The sequence below is a fragment of the Pundamilia nyererei genome, unplaced genomic scaffold (genome assembly GCF_000239375.1).
Source record: "Pundamilia nyererei isolate P.nyererei 1_Seehausen unplaced genomic scaffold, PunNye1.0 scaffold00043, whole genome shotgun sequence".
NCBI lineage: Eukaryota > Metazoa > Chordata > Actinopteri > Cichliformes > Cichlidae > Pundamilia > Pundamilia nyererei.
The window spans coordinates 2385905-2411832 of NW_005187444.1; the positions used below are offsets into that span (position 1 = coordinate 2385905).

The 25928-nt window shown below is 39.4% G+C and overlaps 1 protein-coding gene across 8 annotated transcripts in view; it reads left to right on the forward strand.

Annotated features, from left to right (window-relative positions):
* LOC102214496 (pleckstrin homology domain-containing family A member 7-like) overlaps positions 1–25928 on the forward strand; it is a 143403-nt gene that overhangs the window by 98444 nt on the left and 19031 nt on the right. For 6 of the 8 annotated variants that reach the window (XM_013910433.1, XM_013910435.1, XM_013910434.1 and 3 more), the window contains 6 exons: positions 5773–5877; positions 7304–7376; positions 10220–10320; positions 20925–21106; positions 22348–22884; positions 24030–24585. In XM_013910433.1, the coding sequence (XP_013765887.1) occupies positions 5773–5877; positions 7304–7376; positions 10220–10320; positions 20925–21106; positions 22348–22884; positions 24030–24585 (1554 nt within the window). The remainder of the gene's footprint in view (positions 1–5772; positions 5878–7303; positions 7377–10219; positions 10321–20924; positions 21107–22347; positions 22885–24029; positions 24586–25928) is intronic. The other 2 variants (XM_005731497.2, XM_005731503.2) reach the window with 1 other exon arrangement.

Sequence of the window (25928 nt, forward strand, 5' to 3'; positions counted from 1 at the left end):
CCAATCCTCTCACTAATTACTGAGTGCATTTGTTTTTGTTTTCCAGCTACTGATGCCTCCCAGTGCTGCTACCAGTCCATTCACACGCTTATGCAGCCGTCATGCCAAATCTTTTATTATGCCAGCAGGAGAGGTGACAGGGTGTACATGTCTTACTTTATGTGTATGTGTATATGTGGTGCCGGGGGAACAGGCCTTCTTCTGAGGATTTGAGAGTAGAGGATGGTCTAATGAGATTTCTTGAATATTTGCACAGTGCACAAGTATATTATCCAGCAGGCCGGCACAAACAAGAATGTAAGAAAGGTTTGTTTAGCCAAAGAAACTCCAGCACCCAGTATTACTGTATTATTTATTATACTTATTATAGGTCAGGGGGCTGAAATGGCACTGAATAGCCTACTAACAAAATGTTAAATACGTCTAAGAACTGGCCCGTCAGGTAGGGCTGGGCCATATTATACCGTTCACGGTAATACCGGTATAATGTTAGGCAACGATAGGAAAATGAAATATCGCGATAGAATGGGAGTAAAACGCGCATGCGCAGTGCCTTTGTTTTCATACGCACATGGCCGATTGTTGAGTGAAACAGATGAAACAGAATTGGTTTGTAAAAATGGTGCAACTTCAGTGATGTGGAACTGGTTTGGTGTTTGTCCGTCAGATACACGACAAAGCACATTTTTTTGCAGAACATGCAAGCGGCCGTCGTTATTGTCATATTTGTCGGACTAAGATGCTCTTAAATCTGGGAGTAATCTGGGTCCTAAACTCTGTATACTTCAGGTCAAACAACACTGCAGCATCACTGAGAGTTAAAAACTGTCTAAATTCTTTCATCTTTAATAAAACCATCAGCATTGCTGCTTTACCAGGTGTAACTATAAAGTTTAACTTCCAGGCATCCATGAAAACAAAAGTTATTACATTTAACGGAGTTAGAAGTTAGCAGGAAGCTAGCGGAAGTTAGCTCGCTAGTTTCGCTAGTTACCTAAGCATGATATACCAGGTTCTGACTGAGAGATTTCTGAAAAAATTCAAACGTACAGCTCTGCTATCACGTCCAACATAAATGAAGACAGGAAACTAAACAGCAGTGACGTTTGTAGGGTTACTGAAGTTGGGCTAGCTGGTATATAATGATGTGCTACGTGATCGCTAGCGACACAGCTATGTTAGCATAACATAAACAGTGAAGCTGGAGGATGAACGCTAACTTTTTTCCATTCAATAAAAGTTAACGTGAGGGTTCCCGATGGTTAGGGACAAATGCAATCGCATGGCAGGATGCTGCAAATGGACCAAACTTCAGTCAGGAGAACAACTGAGATAATCCATCCACAATACGAGGTTAGTCATTAATATACTACAACAACATGGGAATAGAGCAGCTACCAGAGAATTCAACATTAATGAATCAATGGTACAGAAGTGGAGGAAGCAAGAAGAATGAGTTTAATAAAGTTTGATTTATCTGACTGCTTTGTTTCGCTTAATGTGCCTTATAATCCCGTGCACCTTATGGTCCGAAAAATGTGTACTGCACACTGCAGTTTAATGTTGCAAAGCACCTCTTTTTAACTTCAGTGGATATTATACATGGTTATGCTCAGGATGTGTCAGCCCATTTCTACTGGAAATGCCTTTTGGTTAAACTTTCAGCAAGGAATTTGCATTTGCACTGTTACATTTTTATAAAGCTTTAATGTACATAAAAACCAGCTTCTTGTTTAAGTGAAAATAAATGGAAGGTTGTCTTTTTGCGCTAGTAATGTTGTGGAGTTGTAATTTGTCTCGCATCAATTATATTGTCGGTTATATCGTTATCGCAAATTTTCAAATATATATCGTGATAAATATTTTTGGTCATATCGCCCTGCTCTACTGTCAGGGTATTCCTTACATTAAAATTTACCTGCTTTCAAGGCATTTTTCTTGCCGTTATCTGACATAATGATCTTCTGTCTTCTGTCAAAGTCCTTTCCTGTTTTAACAGTGTTCCCTTCACTTTTAAATACTGCACTACCTTCCAGCACCCCAAATCTGCAGAATTTAATGTGCTAGTGTCCTGTAATTACTACCTGCACTGCAGCAGCTGAGCCAAAGTTAAAATGTCTTAAGTCAGCACCTCTATTATTATATATCCAAAATATTATTTCAGTTTATTTCAGGTATGCTTGATGTCTTCCAGTTAGTAAAACTTTACTAAATATATGTAAATAAACAAAACAAAAATCAAGAAAAAAACAAAATCACACAGTGGAAACATGAAGGTCACCTGGGTCCAAAAGTTTTGCCCATGGCCACCTAAATCTTATTAATCTGCCCCTGGTTTCACCCAGTGGAAGCTGGTATAAAATCTCCTTGGGTCTGAATGAGAATGACAGTTAATAGTAATATATTACATAAATTAATTAAAAAGAATTTATGCAATAACCTTGGTTTAAAAAAACGTTAATATTGCACCTTCCAGTATTATAACCCAAAATGCAATATTACAGCTGCATAAGTTAGTTATGATATTCAAGGTCATCTTAACCTCCTAGGACCTGGCGTCCACATATATGGACATCACATTTTGGGTTATTTAGTCCAAAATACTCAATTTTGCTCTACAAGGGCCTGATATCCACTTACGAGGACATTATACTGCTACTGTTCTATCAAAATGTTAAATGAATATCCTCATATGTGGCTCTGATTTGTCTTAGAAACAAAAATAAGGTAAAAAAAAATAAAAATCTGGTAATTCTTTGTTTTTACATTCATCGGGTCCCAATCAGCCCAAATATCAAAGAGAAATTAAAAATGCATGCCATGGAAGAGTTCAGGTCTTAGGAGGTTAAAGTAAATGAGGATACAGAGGTTTTACCTTGTTTTAAGGAACTTTAATTTACTCTGGTCATTTTGAAAAAGAATCTTTGGATTTTCTTCCTAAGCCTTACAAAGATAATGCACATCAACACAGTCTTTTAATACTCCCAGTGTTCTTGCAGTCATTCCCTCACTTTTTTTGATGGTAGTCAGTCAGATTCAAAGGTCAGACTTTCCTGTGTCTGGCAGTTGAAATATTGACCTGCAGGTTACAAGCCCACATGCCTAACCTTCTGCCTGCCAGTCTAAAGAGGCTTTGTCAATGTCAGACAAATGTCATAGCAAGAGTGACTGTCACAGAGATCTGGTGGAAAAATTGTCTGTGCTCATATAATAGCTGTAATTATATTACAACTAGGGCAGAAAAAGAAGGGTAGCCGAAAAGAGAAAATCATAGTGTGGGTGAAAGTTTGTTCAGTGATATAAGTAAGATTGAATGGTCTGATGAGACACAGACAGCCTATTTCCAAATATAACCTACTGTAACACAGTAAACTGTCCTGCTTTTGCTTGCTGCCTTTTTCACCACAGTTGTGTTAAGGAGAAGAAATATGCCAAGGTGCCTTTAGTGCAGTCATATAGGTAATTAACCAAGCTAATTTAGCACAGTAGATGAATGGTACCGATGAGCTGCAGCAGCTAAGATACAGCCACTTAAAATGGCCACCTCATCAGCAACAGGGCCATGATGGATCCCTGGTTGAATCCTGACCGACTGCCGAATGATGGGTGATCGTATTGGTATCCCCCGTCTAGGACGCCTGGATGATGCAAGCATGAGTAGTAACGCCCCTAAGCGGCATTTAGGAAAACCAGTAGCAATGGTAAAGCAGCGTGGAGATGCATTCATTTACAGGCTTGCTACACTATATATATATATATATGAGTTTGCATCAAATAAGGTACAGGTTGTGCACACCAAAAAAGCCAGACAGAAATTGATGCTTGCATTCTTGCTGACTTCATTGCACTGCTAATGTTCTTATATAAAATGCAAAATTTAAATTTAAATGTGCCCTAATTGGGGATGTGGCACTTTGTTGTGAATATTTCTAATGATTAATAAGGTCAGTGAAATGCTGCTGTAGGAGTGAACTCCATAGCTCAGGCACTGTGCTTAAAACTATTGGTAATTCTCGCCATTTACGTTTTCCCAATAAATTAACAGTAATGGCTAATGATCACATTCAAGCTTGCTTACTCAAGTTGTCTGCCGCTAAACGTAGTCTGTGTCCAAAGAGCAGCTTTGAAACGCCTTCATAAAACCAGAGAGCACTTAAAAAAAAAAAAAAAGCTAGGTGAAAGTCTGGGCGCTATTATGTAAAATCTAGAGAAATTATGGATCGCGCAAGACTTTTGCACAATATAAGATTTTAACGTAATCTAAAGAATAAATCAAAATATTAAGTTGTAACTTAAAAGAAAAATTGAAGGACATGCTAATGATTAAACAGAGGTCTGAAGAAATAAGACCCAGCAAGCAATAGGCTAAATGAAAAATTAAGTTCTATCAGTCTCAAAAATAACTTCCACATCTGGTTTGGGATCTACGAGGAAGCTTGTGTGCAAAAAAATGATTTCTTTATTTCTTTACGAAAGCTGTCAAAAGAATTTGAAATTCAATTCATTTTTTTCATAGCGCCAAATCAAAACGGTGCCTTCAATGAGTTTTATATTATAAGGCAAAGACCCTACAATAATACAGAGAAAATCATCTATAGCTAACTATACAAGTCAAAGTTTTTTTGAAAAAAGCACCATCTCATGGTGACACTGTGCATTTGGGTGAAAGGGGCGTGTTTATAGTGAAAAGTAGATACGTCCCAAGGGAAAGAGGGGGGACACTTAGCGGCTGACATTCAACTGAGGGCTGGCTATCAGTGGCTACCAGATCTCTGACTGAAAGCAGCAATTTTGAGTCCTTTGATGGGAGACTGATGGCGGTCCATAACCATTGTGTCTCTAGGTTTGAGGTCAGCATGCACTATTCCCAGAGAGCTTAGGTGGAACAGTGCGTTTGCTAGTTGATGTAAAATTGGCCTCATTTCTCTTATGTAGAGAAGCTGGTTATTTTCCGATCCTTAATGTAGTCAGACAGGCTCTAATCAAGCTGTTCAGAATTTAAGTAGATACGCTTCCCTGTTGTTTATTCCATCATATAATCGAGTCAAAAAATACTTTTGTCTTATTAATGAGAAATAATACATATTCCAAAGAGAAAAAAACACAGGTCTTTCACAATGAACGGCTCATTGGTTTCCATTTCAGAAATTGGAGTGTTTTAAGGTTTAACTGCATACAACATCTGCCAAAAAAAAAAGCCAACTAAACCCTTTTATGTACATGTCATATTGAAATAAATTATTTAAGTACAGTCAAAGATCAAAGTCAAAAAAAAAAGTTTGCTCTGTCATCTTGGAGGCTTTCTGAGATTAATAGGAAGCAAGTTTTTCTGCTGCTGAAAACAGATGTTGTTATGTTGCAAACATTGATTAATATTAATAATAATTCAGTATCCAGAATAACAACCCTCAGGTCAGTGGCTCAGAGTTTAATGGCCAGTGAACATTTTTATTGGCTTATGAAAAAAGCTTTTATTCTTATATTTTTAAATGTTAATTTAATTAACACAATATTGTATTTTTTTTTTCACATTTACTCTGAAAAAATATTACAAAAGCCTTGACATTAATGTGGTCATGGCCCCCTTTAGACTCACCCCTGTTTGCTGCAGTTATCGCTTCCTGTAAAATAGGCTGTCAGCCTTCAGCAAGTGGTTTTACACAGAGAAAAATCTGCAGTAAGGCTCCAGAAGTTGTATTAAAATATACAGATGAACTGTTAACTTAACGCATGTCACATAAAATCACTCTATATTCTTTCTGTCTTTTACAGGGCTCCCGGTCCAGTGGCAAGGTGCACAGCTTTGGGAAGAGAGAGCAGTCCATCAAGAGGAATCCCAACGTCCCTGTGGTGGTCCGCGGATGGCTGTACAAACAGGTTGGGACACTCAAACGGAAACACCAATTGTAACTTGCATACAGTCACATCAAGACTAATGTTGATAAAGTTTGAACTGGGTTTGCTTGATTTGCTTTTTTTACGCCTGAATAGGACAACTTTGTGATAGTTTAAGATTTAAAAATGAAAATAAATGTGAAAAGTGTACATAATAGTGTAAAAATGTGTTTAGCACATTAGATAATACTTTTGTTCACTTATTTGGCAATTATTATTTTAAAGTAACCAAATACGTTTGATATAAAATGTCTTTCTTTTTTCTTTGAAATCTAAATTCAGCTGTGGATATATAGCTTTTAACTTCTACGTCTATAAATATATGAAACATATGGCTTTAAACAGCCTGCAGACATTTAATGAAATACTGTCATGCTGAAAAAAGTTGCAATTAGCCTGATAATAGTAGTTATGGAGCAAATAATTGTCGTATACTTTTAAAGTATTTATGAGACTACTGGTACTGTGCTTTCTTTTAGTCAGCAATCCCTTAATCCAGCATGATTCTCTAACATTTCCTTCAGTAACCCAGTTTGATATTTTTCTTGATTTATTTCCTTTGCTTTGGCAATACTGAACACCTGCTGTTAATCACAGACAGCCTGTTACTAGAGACTACTTGTTTATTTGAAGTTATACTTAAAATATCTGTTGTTGGCATCATCCCACTGGGAGATTCTTGGCCTCCGTACAAGACAAACAGTGAGTGATGTTACTATGAAGCAATATTTTAATGACCACACAAAGAGGCATGCCCACACAGTCACACAGACAGTAGCACACTCGCAACTGTGCACACGATCTATTTACTGCAATTACATTATATTTTAATTAGAAAGAAACCCTTTAAAATGCTCTGGGGTGCATGAATGCACACAATTTGAATCCTATTTTGGTGCACATAAATATAAGCACATTGCTATAAATAATTATACACACTGATGCACAGATGTCCACTATCATGGCCAGACTGACATAATGCAGTTTATGCCTTTCATCCACTCACATGCTTGTATTATATGGTCGTAGCATCATACATCTTCAGCCACTGCTGTATCTGCTCAGCTCTTCAAATGGACCTATTTTCAGCCAAAGGACATAAAAGACAAAATGGGCAGTAAAGCACTCATGGCAGACTCAGTGAGCCAGCGAATGAGGACAAATGATCACTCCCTTCCCCCTCTGTCTTTTCTCTTTTCCTTTGCATGTACCCACCTTACTACTGTCCCTCACTTCCCCTTTCTGCATCCTTATTTCTCAGGCTCTTCCTTCCTTTCTCATTACCTCCTCTCTCTTCTTATTTAAGAGCTCTCTAGTCTTGCTTGTTATCTTCTCCAGTTAGTGGTACTTCTCATCTTATTATTTATGCATTCTTCACTTAAACTCTTTACCTCTCTTTCTTTTTCAGGACAGCTCTGGGATGCGTCTTTGGAAGAGGAAATGGTTTGTCTTGGCTGATTTCTGTCTGTTTTACTACAAAGGTAAGTCTTTGTGGAATGTTAAGTGAAAGTAGTGTGAGATCTGAATGCCCTGTTGTGCCAATAATATTTTATTTGCCAAGAGAGCTCTATAAACTACAGGTTCGTCTTGCTAGTCAAATTTTTTTTGTTTTATATTTGTTTTTTTAATTATTATTCACATTAATATGTGTTTTGCATAATAATGCCAGAACTGACATTTATGAAGAAAGGAGAAGAGCAAGCCAAAAAATTCCATCCTATCCCAACCCGATGTACTTTGACACTGGGACACAGCCAGCCCAAGCAGGGTGTAAGAAGAAGCAGTTTAAATGAAAAGTTATAATCTGTTAATCCTCAAAAGTTCCTTTTAAGACAAAATAATTGAAACATCATTAAAGGAAATCACACATCATAACTGGCATGCCTCTGCAGCCTTCATGAAGTAGCTTATCTTTGATTCAGTAGCTCGCAGTGTCTCATCCAAACTTTGTAGAACTTGATGCAGACGAGAAAATGTGCACTCTGCATGTTTCTCTATGGTATTGATTGAAAAATTAAATGCATAAAATGATACACTTCCGGTGAGGAGAGTTTATTATGAGAGGATGGAAAGATCCACAATCAATGCAAAAGGTTAAAGGACAAAGATCAAAGTAGACTATGACAGTTTTCGGTAAACTGCAGCTGACAAAGCAGCCAGAAATTCACTTTAGGTGAGCAGTAATCTCTGTATCTGTTATGTGGTTCCAACCAATGAACATGTACACACTGCTTACACCGATGCTCTACATCACACACACCATCACAATTGGTCTACCATTCCCTGCTTGTCGCTATCTATCTCTCCACACCATTTTTATCTCCATGGTTGTAGCCAAACATTTGGGACACGCTCCTCTGCCTGCTCACCTCGACAGGAGGGTGAAATCAATTCTGTTGTTTTTGTTTTTTCCCTTTTTTCTGTCTTCTCGCTCAGTTCAAAGGTTTCTCCTCCCAACATGAGCACACTTGATCTCTCTCTTCAACACGACTTATCTCCTCCCTTCCCTACCCAAACAGTCAAATACGGCTTTGCTATCTTTGTTTTTTATTAGGACTTTTCTTGTTTTGATGATAAATGTCAGAGCTTTTACAGTAAGTTTTTTTTAATACCAACATTATATTTGCATGAAAATACTGACTCCTTAAAACAACATTACGCAATTAAATGCATATATAAAAATGAATTAGCAGTTGCTGAAAATGATTCTCACATCTTTTCTTTGTCATTTTCTTTCTGGGTTTTGATCCGATGGTTATGGGAAAACAAGAATTTGAAAATGCCAAGCTGAGTTCTAGAAATTCAGATTATAATAAGAATAAAATAAAATATTAAAACTTCTAAGTATTTTTAACCCTTACCCATCTATGGAAGCCGACTTTACTTTAATAGACTTGTTGCTGCTTACATGAAAAGAAAAGAAAATAGTGGTATTTGTGGGAACAACCTATGAACAACTCTTACTAGACTGAAATGCACAATTTTATTCAGACCCATCTGAGAGTGCAGAAAATCCAGAATCAGTAAGTCTTATGTTTGCACCTGCATGGCCTTTGTCCTTCTTTAATATTGGAGTAAGCTGATGGCACTTGGGATGAAAGACTGGCTGCAGCAAACTGAATCTAGTGATTGCACATCAGTCTCTGGAGGGCTTTGCTGTCACTAAAAATGTGCTCTCCAATAAAGTTCTCAGATTAGAGATGATTATTTAGTTGGTATTGTGCTTTTGCGTTTCCAGCAGTTTTATTGTGTGAGCTGCGTTTGCATTTTGTAAGTAGTCCTTCATGGGAGCAATCTACACACGCATGGTGCTGAGAGCTTCGAAATTTATGCACACTCACACACAAGATAATATTTGTACGCGCTGTTTTCACAAATGACTGTGACTGTGTGCAGGGATCATTGATGAACGAGGCCCCTTTGTTTCTTCCTCTTTTTTCCCCTCATATGTCTTCTGTGGTCTGTTTTCAGTCAAGTCAGTTTTATTTTTAAAGCCCAATATCGCAACTCAAATTTGACTCAAGGGGCTGTACACTGTATGTCATACCCCGCAAAGTGTGTGAGACAGACGTGGCAGAGCAGATAAAAAAGACCCCACTATCTTGCCCACCATTTAGGGAATGTCCCCTTCAAAGGTCCTTGAATTATTTTTAACCAATTACTCCTTTAGCTACAGCGCCGTCTTATCACCTCTCAGCCAAACCGCCCACATACGCAGGTGCTGCATGCACACGCACACATTTTCATGCTATTGCTAAATTTTACGATGTGGTAATCGTCGCACATGGAGACACTGTCCTTACCATACACATTCTAGCATGCTATTACAATATTCAGTGGAAAACAAATATGTGATGAATTTTTGTTTATAAAACACTGCGAAGTGTTTTTGGAGACTTTTTTTTTCTTTGAAGGGTAAAAGTTGAAGACCGTATTGCATCAGTGATGGTTCTTACAAAGGACAGATCTGTGTGTGTGCATGTGCATGTGCTGACTGTGATCTCAACGTGTAAACTGGACGGGGCTGAGGACAGGCGGCCGGCTGCCAGCTGGAGCAGAGGAGCTTTAACTCTGTGACACTGGCATGCCAGAGTGGTCATTTACTGTTTGGCATACACTGTGGTATGAGTGATGTCATACGAGTTCGTGTTTGTCAGTGTTGTGATACTGGTGGCTGGCAGCGAGGAAATTAGTGGGCTGATGAGTGATATTTATTCTGTCGCTCCTTCCTGTCCTCTATATCTCTTGCCTGTTTTTTTTCCCCCTCACCCCGCTGACCTCCCCTCTCTCGTTCTTCTCTCTCTCTTTCTCGCTCTATCTCCAGACAGCAGAGAGGAGTCAGTCCTGGGCAGTATTCCTCTGCCCAGCTATGTCATTTCACCAGTGGGACTCGAGGATCACATCAACCGCAAGTATGCCTTTAAGGTACGCCTCTTTTTGTTATACAGAGTATTTATCCGATTTTGATTGATGTTTATCTTTTTTCTGTCTTATAGTTGCACTTTTTCTTGGTTCTTGGTTAAAAACAAAACTTGGAATGATTCCCTCTGGGTGTTTCTCATATACTGATGTCCTGTTAGCCAATTAAACCACCAGAACCATCTGAACATTAAAATTTAAGGTGTGTCGGGAAGATAAATTTATTAGACTGTAATATTTTTTCAGCTCTGCCGTGACAGTGTTAAACATGGCCACAAATTGAAAGAGGCATCATGTATAAGGTATTCCAGCTTTAGAAGACATAGATAATGGGTTTTATTCCCACAGGAGCCACTTGAGATAAAACAACCCCTGCTATTTAAAGCACTTTCCAAGAAGTGGTCTATATCATCACCGAGAGCAGTTTGAAATAACAACACAAAAACTGCTTTACTGCAGAAGGCCTGTGTAACACCTGCTGTATGAAAACATACAACATAACTTTATAAACATATTTATTCATATGTTTGTGATCTATGTGTGCAGACACTGTTTTTTTTGTCTGATTGTAAACTTCATAGCAGTAACACGTCTTTGGGTTGAAAACAGAAAGTCAGAGTTTAAATTTGTGTACAGTTAAAATGTTTATTAGATTTTAAATCATGACCTTCTCAAATTGAAATGAAATGAAAATGAAATACAATTCTGTCTATTTCACAGACTGTTATCTTCCTACAGTAATAACCTGCTAGTGAAGCCACCACTCAGCTTCATTGTGCAGCACTTACCAGCTGTTGTAGTAATGTCTATTACCACTGATTGTCTGTCTTTATTGAGACAGACAAGCATGTCTGGAATGGCATGAAGCTTTTCTGTTCCCCGAGGCACAAGTTTCTGAGTTAAACCCAACATGTGTAAAATTAAGAGGCTGGATTACTGTACAGCACGCACTGTCCTATACTGCAGGAGGGATTTCTGCACATTTGCAAGAAGATACAGTATATGCACAGGGTTTTTATTTGCTTTTTGTGAACATGGTTAATTGAACTTTTGGTTTATTCTGGGAAGGAACATGTTTTCTTGTCTGTTAAAGACACATTCCTGTGACCAGAGATTAGCAAAAGATCCATAAATTGTTCTTTAGCGAGATATATTTTTAGCCTTTATGCATTGAAATATAGTCATTGAGGTGGCTAATGGTCCATTTTATAATTTGTAAACTGGACTGAAGTTAAGCACCTTCTAGTTGAATTGACAGCTGGATTGAATCCTACTGAATGTAATTTACCCCCCCCCCCAAAAAATAAATAAATAAATAAAATAAAATTAATAAATAATAAATAAAATTAAATAAATCATGCATGATTTAAATTTGGCAGATTTCGTCTTTCCTCTTTGAGTAAATCTGCATCTCTTTCGGTTTGGCTGCAGTATGAAGATACTCTGAAGGTTTTTTTTGTTTTATTTTGGCTTTTTTTACACGATGATCTTGAACTTGTGTGGAGATCAAACATAATTTTCTCTGTCAAATGAATGAAACAGATGCAGCTCAAATGAAGGACCATTGCAGTTGAAATGAGTTGGAGACCAAACAGGAGGTTTTCTCTGGAAAGCACCACAGTGTCCAAGCCCAGAGGCTGTGTATAAGCGCAGACGTTTTGCTTTCTCGCACATTCAAGAGGTTGCGCACCATGAATTTATCCCCTAGGGTCAGACTGTCAGTGCCGAGCTCTGCAAAGACCGAGGGAGGATGTTTGCTGCTGAAATGATGCCACACACTGTTGTGCGCTGTTTCACAGCAGTGCCTAAAACCATGTGAGTTTTTTGGCTTTTTCAACACAGTCTTTGCTGACCACCTGCATCGTTTGCCAGATTTGGCTCCCTGCACCTGTGCCCTCTTTCTCCAAATAAAGTTGAAGTTAAATTTCATTCTGACAAAGTAGAGGAGCCTACATTGCAGATTTTCAAGCCCAGATGTTCAGAGCAGGACACCCCAGGAACAATCTAAAAATGGCATTTCTGGAAGCAGCGTTAGGCGCGCATGGAGATGAACTCGGAAACAAGACTGCAAAGTTTGAATCAACATTTTTGTTTTATTTTTTATTTAACGAATAGATTCATAATGATATGCATTGCACATGCTAAAGCTCTGACAGACTAGATGAATAAAGATGTTTACGATACTTTATCCCAAAAGTTTACTGTACTGGAATTTACTATAGCACTGCAGCTTAAAAACATTAAAAACAACATAGCCTGATAAAAATAAATACAATATCACAAAACAAAATAGTCCCAAAATGTAAAAGGTTACACAAAAAGAAATCAATAAAAACAGAAAATGGAAACAAGAGAAGAGTTCAGTAGATCCAAACCTAAATATAATACACTGAGGAAAGATTTTCTGCATTTGTCCTTGTGATAGAAGAGCCCAAACAGATGTAAGACCAAGTGCTCCACTGCCCGTCCAGTAGGCAGTGGGCAGAACAAGTCGCCTGTTATTTATCCGAAGGCATTCACTGTAGTCAGTCGTTTTAGAGGAATCCAAACATACCCTGTCTCACCTTAACCAACAGGTGCTGTAGTGGGGGGATAAACCCAGTAAAACCACATTTTACTGTAACTTTTTCTCCATCTTTACAATATTTTCTTGACAAACTGAATCAGTGCATAAGTTAGATGTTAAAAATACATATCAGGAGCCATTTAGTCATTTTGTTTCTCTGCAATTTAAATTTTTTAGACATGCCATAAGGTGTGAAAAAACGGTTTCTCAGGGACACTTGCTAATTGTAATGCACCGTTGCTCATTCTGACCTTATTATCAGAATTTAGGATTCTGTGGAACATATAATTTGCTTCCCCGTAACAGTTATTTCAGCAAACCTAGATTTTAGATGCCAAAGTGAATATTTTTAATAAAACAGGCTCTTGTGTGTCTGTTGACATCAGTGATACCGTAACCATTTCACACTTTGCCTCTCAAACAGTGAAAGGTACAGAGTAATAATTATATAGTTAAATAATAATCAATGATAATATATTTAAAACCAAGAAGCAAAAACAAAAAGCATATAAAGTACATTGCAGGGTTCTTAATCACCAGAAACGATTAAGATAGGTAGCTAATATGGATTTACATGAAAATGTGTTAAGTTTGTGGTTTGATGCTTTCTCGGGATTATTTTCTGGTTGCCTTGAAATAAAATATTACTTGATACTACTTACTTACAACCTACTGTCTATAATGAACAAAAATATTGGCTTATATGTCGTCCTTTTAAACACCAAATATCTGTCCTGATATTGGTCTTAAAACTCCCTTATCAGTTTGGCTCACAGATGAAATATTTTTACCATGATCTGGAAACCCTAAAGGAAGCCGTGAAGTTCTCTTGCTTTTTTATTTATTCATGATGTTTTCAGCAACCTTAAATCGGCTTATAATATTCTAGTGATGATTTCCAATAGTTCCTTGATGCAGTGATGTGGAAGTGCACCCCAGGTACAGTGTGACGTCACTCTGGCGTATATACAGTTATTCACCCTTTTGAAAACATTGAACTATGCACATAACTTGTTCTGGATGCTGATGAGGTTAAAACGAAGCACTGATACTCAACCTGGTAATAAGTTGGTCTTTAGCACCACTGTCAGTATGTACGGTCATATGCAGAGTGCCCCACTTCATTAAACACTGCATGCATCACAACATCAAAACAACAACTTTAAAGCAAAAAGAAGACCGCTACCTTCCTGTGCTAGATAATGGTGGGTATTTGATTTGGACTACAGTTTTTGAACTACTACGGTGCTGACTACTAAATCAACGTATACCCATTGGGACTGCACAAATTGTGCCTTCGGGTTCCCACGACAAGTTCCCACCCTACTTTCCCCTCCTTCCCCTATTCACTGAATGCTCTTCCCTCTCTTGTTCCCATTGGCTGGCTGCCTGACTGGGACTTCCCTCCCGCCCTGAGAGTGTCGCACCATCCAGTGACAGTCCTCCCATAAATAGGTACTCTATGCTCTCATGTTCTCTCGCTTTGCCAGATGTAAGCCTTATATATCCATGTTGTCTGCCTTTGGTGTGGCCTTTTGATTCAGACTGGACAGAATATACAGCAACCTTGTATATTCTTTTGATTTCTGATGCATGCCTTGGTAGTAACATCTTCTTTTGGCTGAAGTTGTTGTGTCTTTTTCATTTTTTTTCCATCAGTGTTCTCTTATTTAAATTCCCCTCTGTTGTTTTTCCTGTTTCACTTTCGCCTACTTCTTATCGCAGTGTGAATCTTTGTATTTGCCTTATCTGGTTTTGAGCTTATCATTCATCTTTGCGCCCTTCTTGCTTTCTGCCCCATCTGTTACATCGACTGTACCAGCATGCAATCTTTTTTGATGGCAAGGAGAAAAGCTTTATTTGGAAGTCATGTCACCTCAAGTTGCTGTTCCAGTGAGAAAGCGCGAAAAAAGTCATTTTAAAAAGCTGCAAGAAATCTCTTGCTTTAGATGCAGTTTATGTAACCCCTCAGTCACCTAAACGTTACATTTTTTTCTCTCTTCTCTTTAAAACAGCTGCTGTTTAGGGAATCTTTAAAGTAAAGAATAATGTAATAATTTGGCATGCTGCTTGCAGAAACAGTGACATTTCTGAGCCACCACAAGTTCTTGTTTTTTCATTTGGATTTTTTTTTTGTGTAGATTCAATTTCTGCTGTAGCAAGTTTTGCAGAATGTGCCTTATCAGGAGCTTTGTGGTGCTCTGGCTGATGCTGAGGCTTATCTTTATGAGCACAATGACTCTCTAAATAGTGCCAGAGAGAGACAAAGAGAGGGTGCATGTGTGCGTGCTTTTGGGGTTTGTTTGTTTTTGTTTTTTTGTGAGGGCTGTCCACAGGAATGGGGCAGGCACTATTGTAAGCTAGCACTAAGCTATGTTAGTGCAAGTGGTAAGTGATATTTTCAAGCTGAAGGAGAGAGAAAACAGGAAGGGATAGGAAATGTTTCAAACTGGAAACTATAATAAAGAGAGGAAAGGAATGGATAAGATATGGAGAGGAAGGAAGTGATAGCAGCTATTGGTGGCTGTGAATTGGAAGCAGAAACAAGTAGTGAGAAAATGGTGCTTTATTAATTTAATTTTTTTTAAAATTAATAAAGCACAATTGAACAACATAGTGAAGGAAACAAATTGCCAGAAACACCCTAAACTGAAACCAACTCTCACACAGACACAAACAACAGAGAGGAAAAAGAGGCTGAGCTGTGTATGAACTCGGTGTGTAGGCGTATCGGTCATGCTCTCAGTGCTGAATGACCCACTCAGCATTCCCGTTAAAGCCAGAGACTCCCAGTGTTAATTTAGACTGCTGGGGATGTGTGTTGCATTGTGTCATTATTTGTCATCAGTACTGATGTATCAATAAATGAGGAAAAATTTGAGCCTGGCGATTTGAGACGGGAGTTCTCTCTCCTTTTAAATGTGTACGGTCAGGTAGAAGTTGTGCGCAGAGGATCCACAAAATTAAACCTTTTTAGTTTCTGTCGTTTATGTTAGAGTCTGAATTTGCTTTCTCCAACATACTGCCATACAAATGTGTGCCTAAACCTCTGGTCTGCATCTGTGCTCTCTGCATTCCTGCACGTGGCTAAACATCTGACTAGTAGCACAGCCCCCTCTCTCTCATCAAGCAGCCTGTCCCATTGTAGCTGTAAGAGGCCATCTGTCAGAGTGCTGACGGTGAGTGAACAGGCGTGTTTTGACAGCTGCTTCCTGAGGATGCTGTGTTGCTTTCATCAAGATATTTAGCATGTTCTTTGGACATATCTAGAGTTCACATTTATGATGAATAGTTGTTAAGTAGTTTCCCTGACTGTTTCCTGGCCCCTGAAATGCCTTAACACATCTCCAGTCCTGACAGTGAAAGGCCAGCTGAGCCCTTCACAGTTTACATCTGTGGTTTTCTTCTGGGTAACATCATGGCAAACCTACATATTTTTTTAACCAAACACCGCAGCAAACAAGTGCAAAGGCATCTTTAAAACAAGCAAACATAATTTGAAATGTTATAAAAAGCTTGATAAAAGCAAAAACATTGCTTGATTAAAATTTGTCTGGGCCACTTCCAGGACTCCTGCTAAGTTTGGATCACTTTGTTAAAGTGTTGTTTAGACCACTTGCAGATACACATTTGCAGTTTCACCTTGGACATGAACCTTATGCAGAGAGAAAACATTGACTTCTGTGTTAAAGGGACTTTTACTTTTATGCCAAGAATATCAAATGTAGTCGGACCTGAGGCCCTGCTAAGGTAAGATCCAGAGGCCAGGGTAGAAGTGTGAAGAGAAGCATGCTCTTTTTTTTTTTTCTCCCACCTTCCACCACTTCTTTGTTGAGTCGTGTGTAGTTACTGTAATGCCCTGAGGAATATGAAGGTTCATAAAACCAAGTGTCCCGTCATACTGAAAAGGCAAAATCCTTTTGGCTGAACCAATACACTATATAGTTACTCTCCATAGTTGGCACCATGAGCCTCTCCACCCCTTTTGTTGAATAGAGGAAATCTAGCAGCCATTTCGGATTCATGAGTTCAAGTGATCACAGCCACACTTCCAAGGAGCAATCTAAAAATAGTTGGAGCACTAGAAGCTGTGAAGAGACACACAATGACCTTAAAAGAAAAATATTTTCAATCTGGTGTGCTTTTTATTTTTTAATGAGTAGAGACATGAAAATTTTTGATGGCACATTTTAAATCAATGATGTGACCTGTGGTGAAAGGGTGGCAGGATTCTTTTTGTAGTCTGCATCTTTTAATTGTTTCTTTACATATAGATCAGCTGTACTGAATGCAAATGCTTGGATATAGCACATTTATATTGTTTTATACAGTTTACTGTTTTACACTATGGTCTGAGATGTTTGTACTAGTTACAAGGAGATTACTAAAGATAAGATAGGGTTTCTTTATTGGTTAATCTGATTATTTTTCCATTCGTTGATATACTATTTGGTCTCAAATGTCAGTGACATACAAAAACATTACCATTCAAAGAGTAATGGATAATATTATTTTTTTATTTTAGCTTTTTGAGACTTTTGAGTCTTGTTATGATAGGACAGGATAGCTGTCCTAGATGATCCAGTCTGGGGAAATCATAGTATTTTTGGACCATAAGGCGCACCAGATTATAAGGCGCATTAAGCGAAACAAAACAGTCAGATAAATCAAACTTTATTAAACTCATTCTTCTTGCTTCCTCCACTTCTGTACCATTGATTCATTAATGTTGAATTCTCTGGCAGCTGCTCTATTCCCATGTTGTTGCAGTATATTAATGACTAACCTCGTATTGTGGATGGATTATCTCAGTTGTTCTCCTGACTGAAGTTTGGTCCATTTACAGCATCCTGCCATGCGATTGCATTTGTCCCTAACCATCGGGAACCCTCACGTTAACTTTTATTGAGTGGAAAAAAGTTAGCGTTCGTCCTCCAGCTTCAGTTTATGTTATGCTAACATAGCTGTGTCGCTAGTGATCACGTATCACATCATTATATACCAGCTAGCCCAACTTCAGTAACCCTACAAACATCACTGCTGTTTAGTTTTCTGTCTTCATTTATGTTGGAAGTGATAGCAGAGCTGTACGTTTGAATCTTTTCAGAAATCTCTCAGTCAGAACATGCAATATCATGTTTAGGTGGAAACTAGTGCGCTAACTTCCTGCTAACTTCTAACTCGGTTAAATTTAATAAATCCTGTTTTCATGGATACCTGGATGTTAAACTTAATTGTTACACCTGGTAAAGCAGCAACACTGATCATTTTATTAAAGATGAAAGAATTTAGACAGTTTTTAACTCTCAGTGATGCCGCAGTGTTCGTTTGACTTTGGGACCTGAAACGGAATTTGAAACCGTATCACTCCGCGAGGCTCCTGACTACGGTAGCCTTACTGCTCCGACAATCCATCAAGCAGTGCGGCTTCATAGCTTGCCAAAGTCATACTAAAGCATTTTTGACAGACTTTTGAGTGCCGTGTACAACATAAAATCCGTTCGAGGTCAGTAAGCACAACCAGAATTCATACATAAGGCGCACCGAATTATAACGTGCACGGTCGATTTTTAAAGGATTAATTAAAGGATTTTAAGTGCGCCTTATAGTGCGGAAAATAGTACTTTTTTTTTTTAAGGCCTTGTCACAATGAGAAAAAGTCACCCACAAAATCATCTATCACATGTTTTACTTAATTGATCATCCCATATGTCAAAGGATAATATGTATTAGCTCAGCAACCATAATCTGTAACCTTCATGATGAGGGCATTATCAGCCTCTCACCTCCATACAGTCCAAATAAGGTTTCCTCAATGCGTAGCCCATCCATACCCCTCCCTTGTTTCCATTTGCCTAAAGCTCATGAAAGTGTTTGCTTAGCTGCCAGGTTATTGATTCCTGTGTGCATCAGGTGAGGAATGCGGTTACCTCCCCGATCTTCAAATATGTAGCAGCATCAGGGTCAAGCCCACACTTTAGCATAGTGACTAGAATTACTGTATATTCCAAGTTATTTTTGTCGTGTTTCGCTGCAGCCGCCGAAATGAGCTTGTTTAAGCTGCAGTGCAGAGGGGAGGTGAGTTCACATGTTGTGCGTGTGCATGTGTGCGTCTGTTTGCCAGGGTTTATTTAGAGTTTATATTAACAGGGATATAACAGCAGGACTGACAGTCTGTTTTATTCATGAGCGTGTTAAGTGTGTACATTAAACAGCCAGCGTGGGAGCGATGCTTTGTGTGTTCCCGACTGTCACGCTGTAATACAAGAATGCAAGAATTACATTCATTTTATCACATTATAAACAGAGTAAGAAAATCTCTGAGAAATTCTGTGGATCCCACAGCAACACACCGTACACACTGCTCTATCCTGCCTTCATTATTCAGACAGTGGATTGGGACAGGGAGGACTGGCTAATTACTTTAAATTAAAATGCATCTGTTGTTGAGTGGGTGCTCTCATTTGTCTTCCAGTCCCAACTACTGAAACACTGCAGGAAGGAAAAAAGGAAGGAAAGGGAAAAGTAGGACATTTATAGAGCTGTGCTCAATGGAGTGCAGCTCACTTAAAAGGAGCTCTAATAACCCCACATTTACACGGAGATCTTTATTGAGCATACTAAACACTTAGACTTCTTTAATTAAAAACTGCCTTACTGATACACTGTTCATTGAATTTAAGGCCGGTCTGCTTCTTTGATGCTATATTATCCCATTGCTGACGATTGCTGGCAAATTACAGTATCAGTGACATAATGTTTAGTTATTTAGCAAAAATATCCTCTGAGTGTGTATTATAGATGAATTATCAAACAGTACTTGGCTTAAGCATCTCTAGTCTTTCCTTGGGTTTCATAGTTCAGCAAAACTTTGGGATTTGGCAGGAGAGGCAGAGATGCTAACTTCCATTCTGATGGTATTCTCAGTAGACCTCAGTGCAGTGCAGCCAAGAACATGTTGATTTTTGAGTAAAGAAAAAAAAATCATTTTTACTTTGACTAAAAAAAAAAATCCTCCCTTTTATGCACTTACTGTGGTAGTGCTGGTATTACTGCTGTCTCCTCCTACACAAACAGAAAGACCTGCTGAACATAACTATTCTGCATGTGTTTTCTAGGGCGCAGTAAAGGGGAAATGTAGGCGATATCTGCAGACAAATTATTTAGAGATGCATTAAATGATTTTAGGGCTATTTGGGGAAGTGGAGCAAGCTGAGATATCACCAAGTTTGGAGTTACTATAGTGTAGGTTGAGGCACGGAGCAGCACTCATGCTTACAGCTGTGCTTTAGCTGCTTTTTTTTTTAAAGAGTCCAATTATTCATTCAGCTTTGGTTCTATTTCTGTCCTGTGTAATTTTTGAGAGAAATATCAAACTCTCTAGCTGTTAAATGCTCACCTACATTTGAACAGCTGCAGACTTCACTGTTTGGTCTTTAGACTGAAGCTACATTAATCTAATCTAATAATTAAGTGAATGTGAACTAATATCCTTTTAAATTTTAAAGGTATATAAAGATATATTCATTTTAAATTTGTCAGTGCTAAATATAATAACTCAGTAGACAACTGCTTTTTCTTTGCAGAACACTGTGATTTATGGACCTGTCTTGTCAAGCACCTTATAAAAGCTGTTGTATTTTTACTGTTGTGGAAAAGGAAGTAGGAAGAAAAAAAAAGGTTCAAATGGGGACAGGTTCATGAAGAAAATTTGGGGTTAGGGATCTTTGCCCTGACACTAACTTTTTGTTTTTTTTGTGTTCCATCATAGCACAGTATCTTTCCTCTCATTGCTTGAAGGTTGTGCCTTTGTGGGTTGTAACTGGCTGGCGTTATTGTCTCTGTATTTCTGCTGTGTGATTTCCTTCATTCGCTCTTTCTGTACTGGTCAGTGCTTATGTTGCCCTTGATGTTGTTTCTCTTGTTGGACAGCATGATATCCCCCTGTCTCTCGGACTTGAAACCCATCTGGCGCTCTGTCTCTCAAGTAATGTCTGTGCCCCTCTGACCACTACTTGACCCAGCCTCCTTTCTCTTCCTACAGGCTAGCCACACTGGTATGCGCTCGTACATTTACAAGCAGACCTCTGTGATTGGCTCGCAGGCGGAGCACACTGGGATGCGAACCTATTACTTCAGTGCCGACACCCAAGAAGACATGAACACCTGGCTTAGGGCCATGAACCAGGCCACGCTGATGCAGAACCACAGCGATGCAATGATCAGGTCATTATTAACATTATTCATCTCATTTTTTTTTCTTTTCCCAGATGAATACAGTCCTATAGTTTAAATAGGAATGTTGTCATTCGCAATTTGAGACATGCTGTTTTTGCACTGTGTTGTCTTTTATCATACTTAAAGATTCACAGAATAATTAAAAAAATGTCCTGCTCCACTCCTGCTTCTCCAAAATATGATGAATTTGTTTGTAATATTAGTATCATTCAAAAAATACATTCTGATTGCTGATGTGGGTGCTTTTTTTTTATTTTTAACAAACAGCAGCTTCCTTCATGAATTATTAATATGTTTACGAGGGGCAGAGATCAAATAAGTCCATCATTCACAAGCAACCTCAGATACCCGCTGCTGGCACCTCTTTATTTTCATTATCTTGTATTTTACTTTGGGGGCAGTCCCACAAGACTACACTAGTTGTTTGTGAATAACAGAAGGGAAACGTAGCTGAAGACAGCTTCCAGATGGGAATTTCTTTAACCTCTTTTTCACCCATTTCCAGTGTTTTTAGAAGCTAAACTAAAAGTACTGTGACTGCATGCTTAAAGTACTTTTTAAAGGCTTTCATCTGCAGTATGCAAAAAAATTATTTTCATTGCAAATGGATGGAATGCACAGCTAGCAACACTATATTTAGCACAGTCCACAGTAATGAGGAGAAACCACTCACTGTAGTGCTAATTCATTCTGATATGTTTAGATGTGAGCCATTGACGGGGACAGTATCACCTGGGCTTGTCTGAACACCTCTTTAAAACTAAACTAACTATGACTTGGTGTGCCGGAGACTGGCCTATTTCTTCTGGCTGAGTGCTTTGTTTACATGGGATTTCATTAATGTGGTTGAAATAGAGATATGGTTACCAGGCTTTGAGTGTCATCTGTTTGCTTTGTGACTTCTTTGGTCTTTGCCTGCTCATAAAGCTAAGGATGCTGAGGAAAAGTTTCCCTTTCATGTGGTAGTCACCATCTAGTACAAATTGAGTTCACTACAACAGAAAAGAAGATTAAAATGCTAGAACTCTGGCTTATAACGTGTACGGGGTATCCGTGAAATGAAACGAAACAGACTTGGTTGTTATTGAGGAGGAGCCACTGCAGTCCTTCGAAAAGCCTGAGGAACAAAACTGCTATCCGAATTACAGATATTGTTAATTACATTGTTAAGGGTATAAGAGTGTAAAATGACATCATTCATTGATTTTTGCCATCTCCACTCTCCACAGACCAGCTGATAAGTTGTCGCAGCAGGCTGTCCCACAGACAAACCATGTAAGCCACCACAAGACCAAGACTTTCGATTCTGAGACAACAAGACAGATGATTCATGAGGTTCTCCTGGAGCCCATACACCGTGACGCAGAGGAGCGTTGCAGCTTTCACAAAGACTCTCCTGCCACCATCATGTTGGATCCCCCCATAGGAAGCACTGGCCTAGAAATGGACACGCACACTTCCCTCCCATCTAATCCCGCACCCTCTGCCGTACCACAGCCAGATCACATTTCGGCTTCAGCGCCTGTGTCCAGGGTGCCGTCCCGTGCTCCGTCACGAGCCGCTTCGACTTTGCCCTCCAGCATTTGCACAAGAAATGGCCTGGTCTCCACACCCAGCCCCATACTGGAACCCAACGGCATCGCAGCAGGGACGTATCAAAGGGCCCCAGAGCCACCTGCTAATAACACACAAAAGCACGCTCAGAGGAGAAGTACCCTTGACCAGGTGGAGCAGTGGGTCAAAGTACAGAAGGCTGAGTACAAAGGGTAGGTCATTGCAATATACAAAAATGTTTTTTTTTTCTTTCCAAACAAAGTTACAAAGTGCTTCACAGAACAAGATGGGAAACAAACAACAAATAAAAAATTTAAGAACAGATAAAAGTGAAACTTTATAAGGTATCAGAATGCTGGCAGCACAAGGAGATGAAAGTGAGAGATAAAACCAATTTAAAAAACAAACAAAAAAACAGGTGAATTAGCAACAGATATGAAAAATTAAAGTACATTAAAAATTATCACTAGGAGAAGATGATAAAACAGCTATGAAGGTGAAAGTGGAGGCACAGAAAAAGCCTGCTTATGAAGAATATGTCTTTAAGAGGGATTTAAAAGACGATAGTGAGCTCCCCTTGAAACCGTCTCCTCAGATTGTTCCAAAGAGTGGGTGCCCTGATCGAAAAAGCCTGATTACCCTTGGTGCTCAGCCAAGGTTGTGTGATGGGCAGCAGAGCTTTAGGTAAGGGCTTAAGGCTATGACCAGGAGCGTATGGTGTCGGAAGATCTGAAATGTACTTTGGTGTGAGCCCAGAGCGAACCGTAAAAATCAACACTAAATTCTCATAATTAAAACCTTAATTCTAAAATTAATGGGTAACAAATGAAGAGAAACTAAAACTGGAGTGACATGTTCTCTTTTTTTGGTTTAGTAAGAAGTCTGGCTGCATTTTGGAACAGCTATAAGTTGGTGTAGTCTTTGTAGCTTAAACATGTAGAATAAATTGCAATAATCTAACAAAGAGGAGATAGAACCATGTATGACCGTCTTTACAATTGTTTTAGATGAAATCGAGCTGATCTTACGTCTCCTAATCTGCATAAAATAAGACTGGACAACTAAAACAACAAGCTTGTTTGACCTGAAGTGGTTGTTAAAAGTCACCCCAAGGTTTTTACAGTATTGGCCAAACTTTACAGATATACAGCTCAGGTGTAAGGAGGCAGTGTGCCAGTAACATTTACTTCTGCATGTATAGTTGTCTGGCATCTGCATAGGAGATAAAACTCACACTGTGCCTTCAAATGACGAATAAAGTATAAGTTTATATCAAATTAAGTGCTAATGATGTGTCAATGTTGCCTTTTTGCCCTTAGAAGTAGCCTAATGTTTTCTTGCTGTTTCTACTTAACAGTGCCCCATCCAGAGAGAACACCCTCCCTCGTCGCACACCACCAACGCAACACAAGTACACCTCCATCGACGCCTACCAAACCCTGCCAAAAACTCCTCGCCAAAGTCCCCCACCTGGCCGACTCGGCGAGTACAAGTATGCCCAGGACCGCCTGAGTCACTTTCGCCTGACCCCAGATCAGGGGGGCCCGGCGTCCAACACTGTCTGGCAACTGTATGAGTGGCAGCAGCGCCACCAGTACCGTCACGGCAGCCCTACCGCACCGCTTTACACCCCGGCCCCAGAGTATCCATTTGGCCCCCGCCCACCATCTACTGTGCCTCCCTCCTCTTCAGCACCTAGGTCAGAGGGCTCTCCTCGCTGTGTCTCAGTACCACCATCATCAGCAGACATACCTCCACCAGGCCCTCCTCCTGGTATCAGCCGAACCCTGTCCCCCGCACGGAGGCCACACACGCCGGCTGAGCGGGTGACAGTCAAGCCTGTGAGTGATATATCCGTGTTGAACATCCCCTTCACTGTTTCCCCTCGCAGGACCAAATCTCAGCTGTTTAAGGTAAGATAACCCAGCTGCCATACTGTTTGTTATAGTGCTTCAGTGTTGTTATAGTTTTTAGGTTTCAGCTTTCATGTTTACAGTGCAGATTGTCCAGATTGTCATGCCTTATTCCAAAAACGAATTAAATGATTTTCTACATACAATACCCTAAAGTTTGCTTGATATTCTTGTAAAAAAAAATTTTGCCATGACACTCAAACATAAGCTCAGGTGCATTTTGTTTCGACTGATCATCAGTCAGATGTTTCTACAACTTGACTGGAGTCCACCTGTGATAAATTCAGTTGATTGGACATGATTAGGAAAACAATATAAGGTGCAATACTTAACAGTTAATGTCAGACCACAAACCAGCCCATGGAGTCCAAAGAATTGTCTGTAGACATCTGAGACAGGATTGTATTGAAGCACAGATCTGGGGAACATTACTAAAACATTTCTGCAGCATTGAAGGCTCAATGAGCACAGAGGCCTCCATCGTCTGTAATTGGAAGATGTCTGGAACTACCAGTATTGTACTACCAGCATGGCCAGTCTGAACGATCAAGGCAGAAAAACTTAGACAGTGAAATAAAGAAGAACCTGATGGTCACTCTGCAAAGCTCCAGTGTTGCTCTGTGGAGAAGAGAACCTTCCAGAACGGCAGCCATTTTTGCAGGACTCCGCAATCAGGCTTTTATGGCAGTGTGGCCAGACTGTAGCCACTCCTTAGTAAAAGCCACCTAACAGACTCTCAGACAATGAGAAACAAAATTTCTGGTGTGATGAAACAGACTGAACTCTATATCCTCAATACCAAGTATCGCATTGGGAGGAAATCGGGCGCAGCTTATCATAATAATCATCCCTAGAGTGAAGCATGGTGGTGGCAGCGTCATGATGTGAGGATGTTTTGATGTGGGAGACTAGTCAGGATGAAATGCAGATAAATGATGAATGCAGCATTTCATAGAGGCGTCCTTGATGATGACCTGCTCCAGAGTGTGCTGGATCTGACTGGGTTGAAGGTTCATTTTCCAGCAGGACAATGAACCAAGATAGCCAAGCCGAGATAACAAAGGAGTGTCTTAGAGAGCAGTCTGTGAATGTCCTTGAGTGGCCTAGCCAGAGCCCAGCCCTGGAGATATGTGAAAATGGCTGTGCACTTGACAAGAGAAACTGCCCAAAAATAGGTGTGTCAACTTTGTAGCATCACACTCAAAAAGACTTTAGGCTGTAATTGTGGCTGTAGTTTCCAGATACAGTATAATTAATGCATGAAAGAGAAAGGATAACATTAATAATGTCCAGGTTCCTTTAGGCAAAGTGGTGATACTGTGCACAGAGAAGTGTCCACACAC